The 15,797-nt window shown below is 54.0% G+C and overlaps 6 protein-coding genes and 1 non-coding gene across 7 annotated transcripts; 3 read left to right on the top strand and 4 right to left on the bottom strand.

Annotated features, from left to right (window-relative positions):
* Window positions 1-805: 805 nt before the first annotated feature.
* ACRALDRAFT_212207 (uncharacterized protein) lies at window positions 806-2,269 on the top strand (the record flags this gene model as incomplete). The annotated part of the gene is made up of 11 exons (XM_071023840.1): window positions 806-840; window positions 959-1,046; window positions 1,146-1,205; window positions 1,287-1,420; window positions 1,518-1,638; window positions 1,683-1,798; window positions 1,851-1,900; window positions 1,994-2,050; window positions 2,080-2,130; window positions 2,172-2,198; window positions 2,232-2,269. The coding sequence occupies 11 exons, from the start codon at window positions 806-808 to the stop codon at window positions 2,267-2,269; spliced, it is 777 nt and encodes a 258-aa protein (XP_070872794.1).
* Window positions 1,569-2,581, bottom strand: ACRALDRAFT_2049242 (uncharacterized protein; the record flags this gene model as incomplete). The annotated part of the gene is made up of 4 exons (XM_071021565.1): window positions 1,569-2,179; window positions 2,223-2,265; window positions 2,403-2,441; window positions 2,512-2,581. 4 exons carry the CDS (start codon window positions 2,579-2,581, stop codon window positions 1,870-1,872), a joined length of 462 nt encoding a protein of 153 aa, XP_070872795.1. The 3' UTR covers window positions 1,569-1,869.
* On the top strand, window positions 2,174-2,259 carry ACRALDRAFT_t235. Its single transcript has one exon. It is a non-coding gene; the product is annotated as a tRNA-Lys (tRNA).
* Window positions 2,582-2,633: 52 nt separating the features above from the next.
* On the top strand, window positions 2,634-6,707 carry ACRALDRAFT_1082769 (uncharacterized protein). The gene is made up of 5 exons (XM_071019352.1): window positions 2,634-3,517; window positions 3,602-3,847; window positions 4,143-5,344; window positions 5,419-5,590; window positions 5,671-6,707. Exons 1-5 carry the CDS (start codon window positions 3,398-3,400, stop codon window positions 6,133-6,135), a joined length of 2,205 nt encoding a protein of 734 aa, XP_070872796.1. The 5' UTR covers window positions 2,634-3,397; the 3' UTR covers window positions 6,136-6,707.
* On the bottom strand, window positions 6,166-6,741 carry ACRALDRAFT_212205 (uncharacterized protein; the record flags this gene model as incomplete). Its single annotated transcript, XM_071023839.1, has 5 exons — window positions 6,166-6,228; window positions 6,273-6,342; window positions 6,398-6,437; window positions 6,496-6,628; window positions 6,733-6,741. The coding sequence occupies 5 exons, from the start codon at window positions 6,739-6,741 to the stop codon at window positions 6,166-6,168; spliced, it is 315 nt and encodes a 104-aa protein (XP_070872797.1).
* A 110-nt stretch (window positions 6,742-6,851) lies between these two features.
* On the bottom strand, window positions 6,852-8,797 carry ACRALDRAFT_1065021 (uncharacterized protein). Its single transcript, XM_071017084.1, has one exon. The coding sequence runs from the start codon at window positions 8,763-8,765 to the stop codon at window positions 7,227-7,229; it is 1,539 nt and encodes a 512-aa protein (XP_070872798.1). The 5' UTR covers window positions 8,766-8,797; the 3' UTR covers window positions 6,852-7,226.
* A 2,564-nt stretch (window positions 8,798-11,361) lies between these two features.
* Window positions 11,362-14,307, bottom strand: ACRALDRAFT_1051747 (uncharacterized protein). The gene is made up of 3 exons (XM_071015698.1): window positions 13,589-14,307; window positions 11,901-13,488; window positions 11,362-11,754 (listed from the first exon to the last, which is right to left on the bottom strand). The coding sequence occupies exons 1-3, from the start codon at window positions 14,013-14,015 to the stop codon at window positions 11,652-11,654; spliced, it is 2,118 nt and encodes a 705-aa protein (XP_070872799.1). The 5' UTR covers window positions 14,016-14,307; the 3' UTR covers window positions 11,362-11,651.
* Between the last annotated feature and the right edge of the window lie 1,490 nt (window positions 14,308-15,797).

Raw genomic sequence — 15,797 nt, forward strand, 5'->3', positions numbered from 1 at the left:
TTGGTGGATGCGTTTAGTGTTTTTCAATCGGTCCATTCGACCGATTACGATGCCGTTCCCTCTCAGAGTTGTCTGTTGGGGAGCACGGGCGGCTCGGCGACAGGCCATTGTGGCCCAATCCAACACGACTCTAATCCGCGGGTGTACGGACCGTGGTTTAGGTCTGCATCTAGGAGTTGATTAGCTAGGTCGTACAGCCTTGAGGGACTCTGACCACGTAATCACTTCGTAAACACACCTTTGGGGCACGTCATTGAGCTCTGAATCGCAAAGCCACATTGGTAATGTGTGAGACCAGAGGCTGTCCCGTAACTAACTGTCTAAGCTCATGTGAGTACGTTGTACGTTGCATCTTCATAGGAATAGTCAATTGAGAAAGTCTCGAGCGTTTTCGAAATTCTCAGATTGTTCCGTTATTCCGCGGACACTGCTCTGGTGTCAATGCCGTGCAACAAAACCTCCGTCCCGGGAGATCCGGAGCTCGGACGGGACGCTAATGGCCCTCCTCCTCATGTTCGACGAGCTACCTAATGTTGATAGCGTCACAACCGAGCCGTAGCCATCATCCGAGCCCATCTTACAAGATGTAAGGCAGGACTTTTGGAACCAAATCAGAGATTCTACAGAGTCGATTGAATCAACGAATCTACGCCTATTTGGACGATTTTGATCGTACTAGGTTTTGTAGGGTCAAACGCTGTTTGTAACATAGGGAATAGTTGGTTTATAGCTGTGCCTTAAAATAAGGGAATATATATTACGACTGTCACAGCCCATTCACAATACCATACCCTTCCTATAACCTATGAATAGCACCATCTATTCCCCGCCAAAATCCAAGTGAGATCGGGTTACTTCCTACACTACTAAATTTAGGTGCGTTTATCCTCGGCCTCGACCTTGACCGCAACTATGACCACGAGGGCGATCACGACCACGGCCATGACCACTGCCATAGAGCCATGGACGTAGTCACAACTCCCGCCGGATCTAGTCCATATTCCCTTGCGGCGCCGTATGACATACCACCCGGCGACCCTCTAGATGTGTATATCTCCTGTTATATCTTTCTCGAGCCTTCTACCTAAGTAGGAAATGGCTTTGGATTCTTCGTTTAACTTTAGTAACATGGCCGCTTTGACGAGGAGAATCAACAGCCTCGAGTCGGCGTTTATCGCATCTCCGGTGTTCCCTTCAACGGCCTTGTATTCGTCTTCGACTAATTGCATGATAATCACGCTGCCTGGCCCCCCCATGAATATATCCACACATGCATCGCCGACGAGTTCTTCTCAAACGGGCGGACACCCAGGGCTCTTCATGTCGCCTCCGGTACGTTCCGGCGCACCGATGCGGGTGGAGTTGCTATGGCCGGAGGCGATTCCAGCTTCATTCCGGATGATCGCGTGGATGTGGGTGGGTTCCCAACGCTATTATCGAGGCGGTGGACGCAGAGCTGGGAGAGCCTCCGCGCCTAGGCGCGGTTTTGGTTCCACGTCTCCGAGTGCCAAGTGAAGATGGTTTTACTTTCAAAGGCTCCGCGAGCACGGGGACTGGACTGTGGAGCAGCTAGAGAAGTGGAAGCTTGAAGCTGCCCCCGCGGATAATATCTCGGCCCGGACACGGAGGCGCCAGCAGGTCCACTCACTCCTCCCCCCTGGAACCAGCCAGCCTGTCTTCAGCAGGTCAAGATCAACCGGCGCCCCAAGGTCTCCGAAAACGACCCCCTCGCCCTTGATCCCGATTCCTACGAATTGCTAGCGACGATACCATCCCGAGATCCTGCGAATCTTTCTTCGTCCACCCCTCGCGAGAGAAACTGACGTCGTCTGCGCGGGCGTTTTACAAAGAGATAGCGCGGGCGATGACTTAACTCCACACCATCCGACGCGCCCTCTGGGTGCGAGGATGTAGTAAAGGGTCGGGGATCTGGACCTTACTCCTCATTCGTTTCTCTTCTTCGCGAAAATAAGGCTGTGATGCTCCGAGAAAGGGGATTATGTGTCGTGGACCAGGGAGGAGGGAGGTCATTGGCGTTTCAACATGGCAAGTCCTTATGCCCGGTGTTATTCGTACAAGGGAAGCTGCAAAGGCCCGACGACTCGAGGTTAGCATGTCGGGGACTGGAAGGTAGAATAGGGGAATTTTGGCTGTAACCGCCCATCCACAAGAGGCCCGGCTAGCTCAATCGGTAGAGCGTGAGACTCTTACTAAGAGATCACAATCTCAAGGTTGTGGGTTCGATCCCCACGTCGGGCTCAATTCCTGACGCGACTCAAGGTCCCTCACTTATCTTTTTGCTTCTTTTCCCAACGAAACAATTTTTTCTTTTTTTTTTCTTTTTTTTCTTTTTTTTTCTTTTTTTTTTTCTTTTTTTTTTCTTTTTTTTTTTTTTTGGGTACGCTTCTTTTTTGATGTCTTTCCTCTCTGGTCGTACTTGACTTTTAGGTGAATGTCAACTTTATTAGTAAGGTGGCTCGAAATTTTATGGAAAAGCACGGACCTACTGACAGCAGTAAAATGGATGCCCTACCATTTGGGTGGGTGGGACCGTGGTTTTGCTACGACAATAAAACTCCATCATCCCCAATAAAGGTTTTTTTTTTCCCGCTTCTCCTCCTTCAACCCTCCCTCTCTACCCCGATCATACTCTCTCTCATTTTTCATGGATGCAACAATCAACGACAACTTGTACTCCTGACAGACAAGAATCTCTGATCGACGACATACCTCGGAAACCTCCACTGCGAGTAGTCCGTGCTTTTTGTATTCCATTGCCGTGATTCTCGACTGCCCATTTAGCTACTCACCACAAGGTGCTTGGCTGGGGTTATTGGCTCCCGTGCAGTAGAGTCGGTCAATCAAGTCAAGTCAAAATCGCGTACGCAAACAACTGTATAAAGCGATTTGCCTCAACCGTTTCGAGTCTCGGGGCTCCTCGTACATTTGTTAGGGAACGCTTCTTTCCCTAGCAAAAACATCCTCCCATGGTTTGTGGTCGTGCTCTTCTCCGACAGTAAAAAACCGCACGTCACACCAAAAATCTGAGCGCGGAGGCACATAATTTATCTCCGGTTCGAGTTGCTAGACAAGGAACTACTGGTTCTTTACATCGCCTCTACATCATCTCCGTCCAGCTTCAGTAACCATCACCGACTTGATAAAAAATCTCGGCTGTTAGTGTTGCGCCCTATAACTTCACCAACCATCTAGGCTTGCTCGGAGGCCCAAAGCGTTTCGAGTTTTGCCCTCTGCCAGCCGCCGCAAACAATCCTTTTCCTGGACTCAATCTTGTACTGGGATAAGTGTCTGTTGCCATTCTCATATCGGCCCCAATCTCTCGACGGCCGCAGAACACGCCTTTCCACGTCGCGTACCATAAACTCGCGCCTACATCATGGCGGCTGCTGTCGCTGAGCTGGAGGCAGGCCTCCACGCCATGTCTGCCCTCAAGCCTCCCGGAGTCTCCGGTTCAAGAATCGCCTCTCTCACTGCACTCTGTGTTGCCAATGTACAGGTACATATCGCTCTTCTCCGCCCCGTCTTGACTTCTTCCCGCCGTTATCAGCGACGCGTCGACTAACTTGCGTCGCTACTCCAGTCCGAGTCAGTCCTTATACAAAAGATTTATACCCACTTCAAGAAAACCGACGGCGACCATAAACTGGGAGTGCTATACGTCGTAGACTCGGTGACCCGCAAATGGCTGGAGCACGCAAAGGCTCAGGGCCAGGCTGTAGATGGTTCCGCCAGGGACGGAACGTTCGCCGCTGGCGTCCACCGAGTAACTGAGCTCATACCCGTCTTGATGAATGATATAATCCAGTCCGCCCCGGATTCGCAAAAGGTACGCACTACTTCAACTAGAACATGCATGTTTCAGTAATGAGGCCCTCTCTCCCCTCTTTATGGTCGAGCTTTAAGCTGCCTGGCCCGTACAACGTACAACTTGGAGGGATTGCCATGGTCGCATGCTTTTGAGACCTAGGCTGGGGCCCATACTGTTGATTTGCAATGGGGACGCGGCAAGGTTGTGTAACCACGGTCTCTGCCCCCGTCGTCATTTTCGTCAGCCTTCCTGTATGTTTGGCACCTCGAGTGAAGATCACCCACTTACCCGTTTTTTTTTTCTTCGCCCGTAGGAAAAGATTTCCAAGCTCTTTGATATCTGGGAGAAGGGCCAGACCTTCCCCCAGCCGTTGATCGACTCGTTCAGAGCCAAGCTGAGTGCTTCCACTGTGAAGTCGACCACCCCTGACGGAAGCCCTCCCCCTGGCCTCATGTCTTCTCTCGGCTATGGCGGAGTTGGCCCGACGAGCATGTCCGCCACACCTGCGACCTCGGGCACACCACCCGTCCCGGCTCCGGCTTCAAACAGCAACGCCATCATGGAGGCGCTGGCCAACATTGCTCGTCAAAACGTAGCAACTGGCTCAGGTAACGGCCAACCCGCGGCAGCTCCCCCGGCTCCCCCGGCTCCCCCTGCAGCCCCCGTCCCGGCCCCGGCGCCAGCTCAGCCGCCAGCCGCTACCGATTTGTCCCGTCTGTTGCAAAGCATCTCTCAGCATCAGCCAGCGGCGCCCTCCACCAATTCCCCCGTTCCATCCTACCCCGTACAGCAACAGCCCGCACCGGCGTTGAATGTGCCCGGCATGCCCTTCCCATTTCCGCCAGGTGCTACTCCGGCACAAGTTCCCCATGTGGGCGGCGCACCTACCGTGGCCAATGGCAGTGCAGGCGGTTACACAGCCCCAGCCCCTACGCCACCGTCTGCCGTCGGGTCCGTCCCCGGTCTCAACCCCGAAGTTCAACAACAAGTAGTGTTGATCAAGGCACTGGCCGATCAGGGTGTGCCGCTAGACAAGATTCCCGCATTGGTTCAGACTCTGCAGGCGGCCGGTATGATACAACCTGCCAGCACCCAGCCCGTGCCTCCGGCCCAAGCGCCCTACGGTGCAGCTCAGAGCTGGAGCAACGCCCCTGCCCCGGTCACTGGTACTTCGCGTGATTATTCAGGCTATGGGCAAGGAAGGCGGTCTCCCGACAGAAGCTATGGGCGATCTCGGTCTCGATCTCCTGGCGGTCGGTGGGATTCACGTGACCCGTACCGAGGCGGGCGAGATGGGCCCGATCGTCGTTTTGACGACCACGGTTCTGGACGAAACGGTCGCGGATCTTCGGAATTCCGTCAGCGAAGCCCGGCCAGTCGACGTGGCCGGAGCCCCAGTCCCACGGGGTCTCGCCAGCATAATCCCCAAACTGAGAAATGGGTTGAATACGACCGGACCCTTCCCCAGGACCATATCCGTGTCTATAGCCGTACCTTGTTTGTTGGTGGTGTCACGTAAGTTAGCTGTGGCTGTAGTCTCCCGTCAAAGGTAGTATGATCGCGCTTGCTGACCACAGAATATCTTGTAGTTGTACGGAGCAGGAATTGCGCAGCATCTTCGACCAGCATGGCGAAGTGCAGACGTGCATTGTCAACCGAGACAAGCGGCATGCTTTCGTCAAGATGGTAACACGAAAGGACGCAGAAGCCGCCAAGCGGGCAATGGAACGCCAACATTCCGTCAATGGTCATCAGCTTCGGGTATGTTCAACTTGAAGCTTCATTCGCACATCATTCTATCTATTATACCTTCTCTCAAACTAACTTAAATCTTTGTACAGACACGATGGGGTGTCGGCTTTGGCCCTCGCGATTGCAGCGATTATTCAACGGGTATCAGCGTCATTCCGATTTCCTCACTTACCGAGGCGGACAGGAAATGGATGTTAACGGCCGAGTATGGTGGGAGTGGTGGAAGGCCTCTGGAGGGTGGCCTGGTTGTGGAGGAACCCGACATTGAGATTGGCGCTGGTGTCTCGTCCAAGGCCATCAGCCGTCGCATGCAGACGGACAAGGGAGGTTCCCAAGGTCCCAAGTCGACCCGTAGCTCGGAGGACCGGTGGCGGCGTGGCGGAAAAGACCGCGGGGATGACGTCCAGTCCCAGCTTTCGGGCGCCAACGCACAACCACTTCCTCAAAAGTTCCCTTACGGCATCAGCACCATGGCGAACGGCATGCCAAGCTTCCCGCCCGGTTTCTCGTTCCCTCCACCTGATGGTCAGGGTGGTGCGGCTAGCCGGCCTTGAAAATGCCACTGACTTAGCAAAGTCCATACGCTAGGCGGTGAGAGGATACACCGGTGATATGATGGGGGCAGCTATCGAGTTGACTCTCGTCTTCTATCACATTCGACGGCTGGATACACCATTTTGTAAACTGTCACCATGGGGAAGACTATGGGAGGGGGGTTCGCCTGCCGCTGGGGGGGCCCAAAGTCATCGGCGTTCCGGAGTCTGGTAAGAGAAAAAGTTGGCTAGGAGGCTAGGCTGCCTGCCGTCCCGTTCTAACAAGATATCAAAAACGCCATTGGGGGGGCCGTAGGCTGAATCTGGGAGGTTTTTTTGTTCGTGCTATTGGAAATTTCTGTATTAGTCCGCATCGCTCACGTCGAAGGCTACTATCATGGTCTTGGAGAGGGCCTGTAAAGACTGGATACCTTGGTAAACAATTCAAGCTTGAGTATAAAATGCAGTAAAAGTCGATGCTGAGGTCCGAGGTGGTGATGGTATTGCCTGTCGACTGTATCAGTGGCAGAAGGTTCTATTATTTTCATATCTTTTTTTCTTCTGTATTTGAAGATAATAATAAATGCAATCTGCCTATAACTAACTATACGTACATACGAAGTACATACAGTTTGTGAAAAAGAAAAAGAAAAAGAAAAAGAAAAAGAAAAAGAAGAGAAAATAGGACGAAAAAAGGAGCAAGACGGAGTATATACAAATATCATAATAATAAGAATAGGCTTAATTCATTCCCACCGACCAGCAGATTTCGGACGTAGGGTCTATGATATATACGAAATAAACATTCCATTAACACCTCAAAGCATCGTGATAATATTGCGATGGATCAGACACCTCCAGAATCCCCCATGCCCCAGGATTCTCAGCAATCATCCGTATACAGCTCGCCGCCTTCTCAGTCGCAACGCCTCTGCTTCTCAACCGAGGACAGCCCAATGATTTCCATGTTCAATGCATTTTCTTGAGCCCATTTTCTTTACCTCCTTACAGTCAAAGGGCAGATAAAATACAAGAATAAAGTAGCAAGACACGGCTAGTAAGTACATTATAATGATCTTAGAAAAGGGGGAGGGAAAGGGGTCTTATCGCCTTCACTCCTCCTCATATTCAAAGTCCCACGCTGCGTCGTCTGCAAAGTCATCGAGTCCGACGCCGCTTTGCTCGAGCTCCTGCTGCGTCAGCGCTGGCAGGGCGCGTAGGTCGAGGTCCAGCGCCGCGTTCCAGCGGTGCCGCTCTAGCGCATCCGTCGAGGGCGGCGGCGGTACCCGCAGCGTGCGCAGCCTCTGGCTGTACATGGTGGCGTTTTCCCTCTGCTCCTGGTCCACGCTTCCCACCAGAGGCTGCAGAGGGTCCCCGTCCTTATGGAGCTCCGCGTGGTACATGCCGAGGGTGGCGTATCTCTCTCCCTGGACCGCGCCGATGCAAGGGTTCTTGTGGATGCGCAGCTGGCCCGCCTCGAGGTACTTGCGCGCCTCCCGGACGCCCGACGTCGGCTCCATGCCTTCCGGGGCCGGCGGGGTTGCGTGCGGTCGGAAGCCCATGGGACGTCGCCGCCGTCGCTTGGAATCGAGCGCCAGATGGCCCATCCGGGAGGAGACCACTTCGACACAGTCTGCCGGCTGCTGGTCGGCCTCGTCCACGGAGAGCAGGAAGACGCGACCCGTGGCGTCGCCAATGGCCAGCTTGGAGCGGTCGGGCGAGAAGGCGCCGAAGGAGATGGGACCGGGGGCTTCGAGCAGGTCGCGAACCAGCGGATTCCCGAGGTTCCGCACGTTCCACACCTTGACCATGCCGTCGGAGCCTCCCGTGTAGAACCGGTCCTGCGACGTGCCCCACGCGGTGAACTTGACACCCGTGTCATCCCGTTCCCGCTCGTAAAAATCCCCGGATGACTCTTCCACGGGGGCGTCGTGGCAGAGGACTTTGACGGGTTCATCGCCGCGCGCCGTGTCCCAGACGTAAACGTTGCCGTCGGTGGCCGCCGCCGTGACGTAGCAATGCGACATGCTGCATGGCATGATGGTAAGCTCGTTAATGTCGGATGCGGTGCAGTCCAGACACTGCACCTCGGTGTAGGCCCCAATCTCGTCCGGCGAATCGGTCGGCCGGAAGATGCGGATTTGCGTGCGCACGTGCTCGTCGACATGGAGGCCGGACGGGGAAGTAGCAACGATGAAGCTGGGTTGGGTGGGATGCCATGCCACCTCAAAGACGTTCTGCGTGGTTGCCGTCAAGACTTTGCGTCGCTCGCCGGTAATGCAGTCCCACAAGCAGATTTCCCCCGAGTGCCTCTTCCCTTCCGGTATGTCATCGTCGTGAACGCTGAAGCTGCGCGGCGAGTACCCGACCAAGAGCAGGTGCTGAACCTCTGGGGCTATCCCCCACTGCATCGTTGCTGGGTAGTACGCCCACTTCTGCGGCTCTTTCGTATCCTTGTCATCCTCGTTCCAAGTCCGGCTGCCGGAAAACGTCCTGTAGGGGCTCGAAGACACATCGTCATCCGTCACATAATACACCCGGACCGCCTCGGAAGGGACGTCAGCCGCCGTCGCCACGAGTCCCGACCCGTTCTTCGACGCCACCACAAAGTTGACGTTGCCCTCGTGGGGCCAGGTGCCGAGCATTTCCATATCGGCACCGCTCTGGTCGACTCTCCACACCTTGACCGTCTTATCAAAACTAGAAGTAAAAGCCCGGTCGTGCACGGCGTCGTAATCAGAAGAGACGACAGAGCAGTAGAGCCAGGGGTCCTGGCTCTCCCTCATGGCCTCGGATGCATTCTCGCCCTTTTCGACGAGCGGCCGGACGATGCGGTGCTGCGGATATCCTCGCAGCGAGCCCAAGGACGGCGACCCGAGGAGCAGGTTTCCGGGCTTGTTGTACTGCTGGTTATGCGCGTCGGAGTGTGCCGTGGTGCCGCAGAGGTACCCGTCGTTGGATACCCACGTGATGGTCGCGATGTCGCCCGCGCATCCGGTCCACTCGGCAGAAAGCTCCAGGTCGTCCTCTCGAAGTTTCCTAAACTCGTTGGTTAAGTTGACCAACTGGCGCATCCTCCCAAAGCCGCGTTTGCCCTCCACCTCGCGCGTGAGTAGCAAGGACGGCAAGCGACTCTTCCGGACCACTTCACTCTGCTTGTCGAGCTCGTCGAGTTCGAGGGAAAGGGACGTCGCAACCCCGTTGGTCTGACCTTGCGCCTCGTCTTTGATGAAGTTCAGGATGGCGTCTTCGTCCCGCCGCTCGAGTCCATCCCGGAGACAGATCTGCTTGGCGAGGGCAGGTGCCATGCCTCGCCAACCGTTCCAAAGAGACTCGAGCTGAGCAGGCGATCCTGGCGTCGCCGCGCCTTCCTTATGCATATATTCCCATGCTTTCCGCCGAACGATTTCCGATTCCTCGCGTGTAAAGTCGACATGGTACGTAGAGGCGCCCCGATCTAGGCTTTGCGGTGGCCGGAGAAGAAAGAGTTCGGCGGAGCCGCGCAGGATACGCCTCCTCTCGTCGGCGTTCAGATAGGGCAGGCTCTTCAAAGAGAGGTAAGCGGGCTTCTTATTTTCCCCTGCAGGCTGCTGCGAGCTAGTGGAGGATAGCCTGGACTTTTGTGCATCTGGAAATTTCCAGGCACGAGCTCGCGCTTGCCATCGATATTTAAGCGGCGAAGCATGATTTCCCGATTCCGAGGCTGGGGCTGTCAGTCTCGTGGACTTTGGGGTAGTAACTGCAACGGCGACATTTGTCGCGTTGGGGGTTTCGATGGAAGGCAGAGGACGATCTCTAGTCGGGGTGAGGGTCGGGGGTGTTGTTGGCGGAATCGATGTAGGCAGCTCAGGGCCCGGCGCCGCTGGTGTGATACTGCGCTGGTGCTCCTGTTCTATATGTTAGCGGGTTCCCCCCTCCCGACATTAAGGGCTGGGGTTTTTACTTGCCTCGCTCGGAGAGTTCGATGATACGCCCTGCTTGCTCAGGCTGTTTACCTCGGCCGCGATCTGGTCTGCGAGGACGCGCTGGTATGGAAGGCTTAAATGACCGCGGCTCAGGACATACTCGGCCTTGAAGAAAGCGTCGTTGGTAAACCGATCGATGACCTGTGAGTTTCCAGTGTTAACTACTCCGGGGGGGCAATCTCGACGCGCTGCCGCAGGGCCCTTTTTATTTACCTTGGCCGATATGTCCTGTAGGTCCTCATGCCGCAAGCCGCTGTTAGACAAGAGGCCTAGGTTCCGATCGACGACCGGCGAGATGTACGCCTCTACGCATTGCGAAATGGACAGCCAGGGGCTCTGGGCATCGACTTCGGGTGGTATAACGCGTTGCTTCTTGGTAGGCGGCTCTGCGTCGTGATACGCGCCATTGGAGGCTGGGCGAAAGCTGACCGGGGCGTTCAATTGCGAAGGCGAGTGATCGAAGCTTATAGCATCCCCCCGCGAGGGTAAAGAGCTAAAGGGAACCGAAACAGCTGCCGCCATGGGCGTCGAGGAGGCGTCGACGTTGTTCGCGTGACTTTCGTACATCTCCCTGCCATCGACGCGGGGCAGGTAGCTAGATACTATCGTAGCGGGTATCATTTTCTGTTTTAGATTACATTTAGAGAAGACGGTAATCTCATAAAAGCGGAGTGGATCACTAGTCTCGGTTTTCTGCATATTCTGTTTTAATACAAGTATATTATGAATCTCTCTCTTTATAGCATATTAACGAGGGTATTAGGTAAAAGATACTCTTAATAGCAGTTAAGTATAATATAAGTAGAATTTTTAGGTTTCTAGCTTATATTTAGAAAATTTCTCTTAACGTCTCTATATATACTAGCCCTACTTTACCTACTAAGTAATATAAGGTATATATATAGAACTATAAATACTCTTAAAGCTATCTTAATATATATATAACATTAATAGTAGACTAGTATTTATATCGCACTCTAGAACCATCTTATATTACATCGCAAGTCATATTTATAGACTCGGAGAGAGGGATCTCGGCAGAGGCAAGCTCAAATGTGCTTTATTATCGAATATCAGTGGCAGGAAACGAGTCTTAGTAGGCATTTATAAGCGCATCCTTTCGCTGTCGTCCTACGACTTTCGTCTTACGCGATCCAGACATATTCTTCGATGTAGCTTATAAAGGCTTTTACAGATCGGAACGTACAGTAGTTCGATATCTTACAGTTTAATTCGGTTTAAACATCCGGAATTCCCTCGATATCACATTCGACATTGGATCCCAAGCAAGATAGGTAAATATTTATACATATATTATATATTTCCCGAATTTCCAGAAAGCATCTTTTCTACTACACAAGGCTTCAAAGTAGAACATCGAACAGATGCTGGTTGTTCTAACACAAGTACCTTATGCAGTGGCTCAGGTACCGTGGGACTAACAACGATGCATGTGAAACTTCAAATCGACCACTCCCCGGATCGGGCTAATGCTCAAGACCGGACAGCCATCGCGTACATGTAACCCCTAACGTTATACCTACCCCCTTTCAAGGCCTCCGTTCTAATCAATTACAGCTTAGCCTTCTCAGGGGCCTCGGCATTGACTTGAGCGTACATTTCATCAATGTGCTCGCGGAAGGCCTTGGCGATTTGTGGTCTCTTTAACTTCAGCCTGCATTTCACCATATTAGTAATGCGCCACATATGAGCCTTGAAATCTAGGCAAAGCAAACGAGGAAAGTAGGAAAAAAATGCAAGAAATTAAAAAAAAAAGGGGACAAAGGAAAAAAAAAAAGAAAAAAGCAAATAGATACTTACGTAGGAGTCAATAGGTCGTTATCGACCGTCAGCGGCTCGACATCCAAGTACGCGTTCCGTACCCTCTCGTAGCTGTTAAACTTGTGGCTCCGGCCAATCTTGTCCAGCCTCTCAAGGAAGGCCTTCTTCACCTTGGGATCCCTCGCCGCAGCCTTGAGCGCAGTCACGTCGGTCTTGTCGACGTCCTGCTTCAGAACGCTGCTCGCAAAGGGCGCAAAGTTCTCCGGGTCGACGCCAAAGATGCCGACCAGGCACGACTCGCTCGGGTCGCCATGGACATAGGCCGTGTTGATGAGATTCACGTTGCCCAGGTAGACGTTCTCGATGCGCTCGGGGGAGATGTACTCGCCCTGGGACAGCTTGAGGACGTTCTTCTTGCGGTCGATAATCTTGAAGCGCCCGAGGCTATCCACCTCGGCAATGTCGCCCGTGTGGAACCACCCGTCCGCGTCGATGGCCTTCCTCGTCTCCTCCTCGTTCTTGTAGTACCCCTGGAAAATGTTGGGGCCCCGAATCAGCAGCTCGCCGCGCGGATTCGGCTTGTCCGTCACCAGGTAATCGAAATCGGGAACCGACTCGAGGCAGATCTCGCTGCAAAGAGTGGGTCCTCCGATGTTCCCGGTCGTGAAATCGCCCTTGGACTGGCAGGTGGCAAGGGCGTACGACTCGGTGAGTCCGTATCCCTGTTGGAAGTCGTTGGCAAAGGCCGCGCGCAGGAACTGCTGCACGTCGGGGTCCAGTTGGGCGCTGCCGCTCGTCATGCTGCGAGCACGATCCAAGCCCACAGCGGCGCGAACCTTGGGCGTCCAGATCCTGTCGTAAAGGAGGTGCGTGTTCTTGGCCTTCCCGGGTGGAAGCTTCATCGACGCCTTCTTCGCGTCGATGATGTGCCGAGACAGCGCGCCCTTGACGCCATCCGCGTTGATCGTCGCGGAACGGATGGCCGAGTTGAAGCGGTTGTACAGACGGGGGACGGAGACGAAAGCCGTGGGCCTCAACAGCTTCAGGTCATCCACGAGGCCGAGGATGTCGCCCCGGAAGAACCCAAGACGGGCCCCCTCGGCAAACGCGACGCTTTCCACCATCCTGCCGTAGATGTGGGCGAGCGGCAGGTACGAGATGTGGACCCCGCGCTCCGTGACCGACTCCAGCGCACGAGCGGCCGACACGGCCGACAGCGCGTTCAGATGGGTCAGCACGACGCCCTTGGGAACGCCAGTGGTTCCAGACGTATAGTTAATAGTCTGGATGTCCTCGGGGCGGGGTGGGCGCATGATGCGGCCGGACTTGGCACCGATGGCCTCGACATCGTGGATGGAGTAAATCTTGATGCCATGTTGGGCGGCAAGGTCATTCAGAACGGAGAGCTTGGAATGCCCGGCAGGCTCGCCGGCATCGAGGGGATCGAGGCAGATGATGATCTTGAGGCACGGTATCCGCGGGGCGAGCTTGAGCAACGTCGGGATATGAGGTAGCGACGTGACAATGGAGGGAAGTTCGGCATGGTTGATGATGTATTCGGTCGTCTCGGGTCCAAGGGTCTCGTACAGGGACACGGTGAAGAGGGATTGGGACACGGCGGCGAGCTCTATTCGTCGTATCCAGTCAGTTACGTGTTCCGCGCCAGGCAGGCCGCTTGATGCATTCGCGAAAGCGGCCACGAGAGGGTAGGGGTGGGAAGAACATACCTGTGATGTGCCACTCTGGTCGATTCTGCGACCACAGGCCAACACCGTACCTGTCGCGGCCAAGACCCATCTGCTCGTGGATCTCGACGATACCAGCGCCGAGGTTCTTGCGGCGTTCCGCAACCTCGCCGTAGGTAATCCACGTGTACTTGTCCTCCCAGGTGCGGGTAGCCGGGTCCCAGGCGCGATGGCCGAGACACGGCCATTTGGAATACTTCCTGACGGACTCCTCGAACAGGTCGAACATGGTGCGGATGGCTGGATCGAGGGTGGTCATCAGTTCACCGTCACGGACGCGCCAGTGACGATACACCGCGGTCCGGCCCTCCGTCTCGGAACCCTGGACAGGGACGCCGTAGGGTGAGCCCGGCGGCGGTGGCGTGGCCATCTGCCTGATGACGGCACGCGTGTCTACGGATGGGGTCATCTTGTCGAAAGATGTCAAGTCGAGGACGGGGATCGGTAAGGGCGCGATTTCGTGGCCGGCTGTGAACTAGATGGGCCCAGCGTCGTCGTTCGGAAAGGACGGTTACGGGGACTGTTTAAAGGAGGGAACAGGGCGCTGCTCTAGTTCTGAGTGTTGTAACGACGTGACAAGGCGGTTCGACTAGGACGGGCACACGACAGGCGAAAGTTGGGTAGGGAGGAAAAAAAGGAGGAACGGATGCAAGAGGAGAAGAAGGCGAGGTGTGCGAGGTGTATAGGATAAGCATCAGGCGAAGAAAAAAAAACAAGGTGTATGTACTTGACGAGAGGAAGAGGAGCACAAGTGAATGGGGTTTGCCAAGGCCGAGGCAGACCTTAGGGGCGGTACCATGTAGCTAGCTTATTAGTGACGCTCTACGGGCTGGGGAAGGCCTGAGGATTACAACGTATGGGAGATTACTGGGGCGGCACAGAGTACCGAGATCCGAGTCAGGGAAATGCCCCGTCCACTAAGGTACCTAAGGTGCGCTGGTTCTTTCTTGTGCCCGCCCGCTGAAGCCGTCCCTTAGCCCCCATAGGCCGCTAAGCCACGGGGGGCTTGGGGGCAGTTTGCGCATGTGCGATAGCAGGGGTGGACGCTGGAGATCAGCGACCTTTTGGGTGGTGACAGGTAACTTGTACCTAAGAACAACGTCATTCTCAAGAGGTACCGATACAGTATCACGACAACTCAACCTCTTTGACAAAGAGTAGCCGCAAGCCAAAGTCAGAGAAGGAAACGCATTTCTAGTAACAAATCTCTAGGAAACGGAGCTCTAGATATTAGCTGTCCTCATGTAAGTCTGATGATTTCATGATGTCCGTTTTAGCGGATTCATTTGAACCATCTTCTCTCCTTAACGGCCTACTTGGGCAGGTACTTCGGACTAGTAAGGTTGTACATAAATAGGTGAAGCCGAGCTTTCACATGCCAGACACCACTAGTTCCGCCCGCTTGGCCCTTAGCGGACTGCAGATAACCCGACGACCACCGACGAATGTCCGGGACCCTCCCGCATTTGGTGGGCATGTGGATATATGACGGATATTATGGTCATTGTATCGGAACCGGACTAAAACGAAGATTTTACTCGACTACGAAGTACTCGTTCTCGAATTTGAAGATCGATTGGGCTGTTTGGTATGCTGTTGCGTTGTTTGCTAGTCCTCGCTTTCTTTCTTCTTTCATCCCGTCCAGCGGTTGGATTGAACACGATATTATCAGATAACCTCGGTCAGATCGTCCAAACTTTTCTTCATCTGAAGTGTTGTTTGTTGGTTATTAATCTACGGGGTAGTGTTCCCCTGACCTGAGCTTACAAGTATCGTGTAACGTGTCCCCAAACTCCACGCTACTAATCAGAAAGTAGCTCTCGCGACGCACTATTTCTGCCAAGCTAAACTCCAGGACGACATCGCTTAAAGACTCGATGAAGCATGCGTCGTTGCCGTTGTCATCATGGGATGGCAGAACATAAAAGGAAAAGAGAGAACCGGACCAGTATTTATAAGGTCAGATGTAAGATGCTTTCGGCTGCCTATTTTACGTACCTTGGGAGTTCTCCTTGCGATGAGCGAAGTATTAATAATCAATACCTACGACTCTGCATTGGTCTTCCCTTGGCGATGTCATGTTTCAAGTTGGCGTTGTAACCACAATAACCCACAGACAGGACCCCCTGTTTCGGTAGGTGTAAGATGTGTAATCTTTCGTCTGAATGGTCCCAATGGACTGCAATCTCGA

The sequence above is a fragment of the Sodiomyces alcalophilus genome (genome assembly GCF_042370955.1).
Source record: "Sodiomyces alcalophilus JCM 7366 unplaced genomic scaffold ACRALscaffold_7, whole genome shotgun sequence".
Lineage (NCBI taxonomy): Eukaryota > Fungi > Ascomycota > Sordariomycetes > Glomerellales > Plectosphaerellaceae > Sodiomyces > Sodiomyces alcalophilus.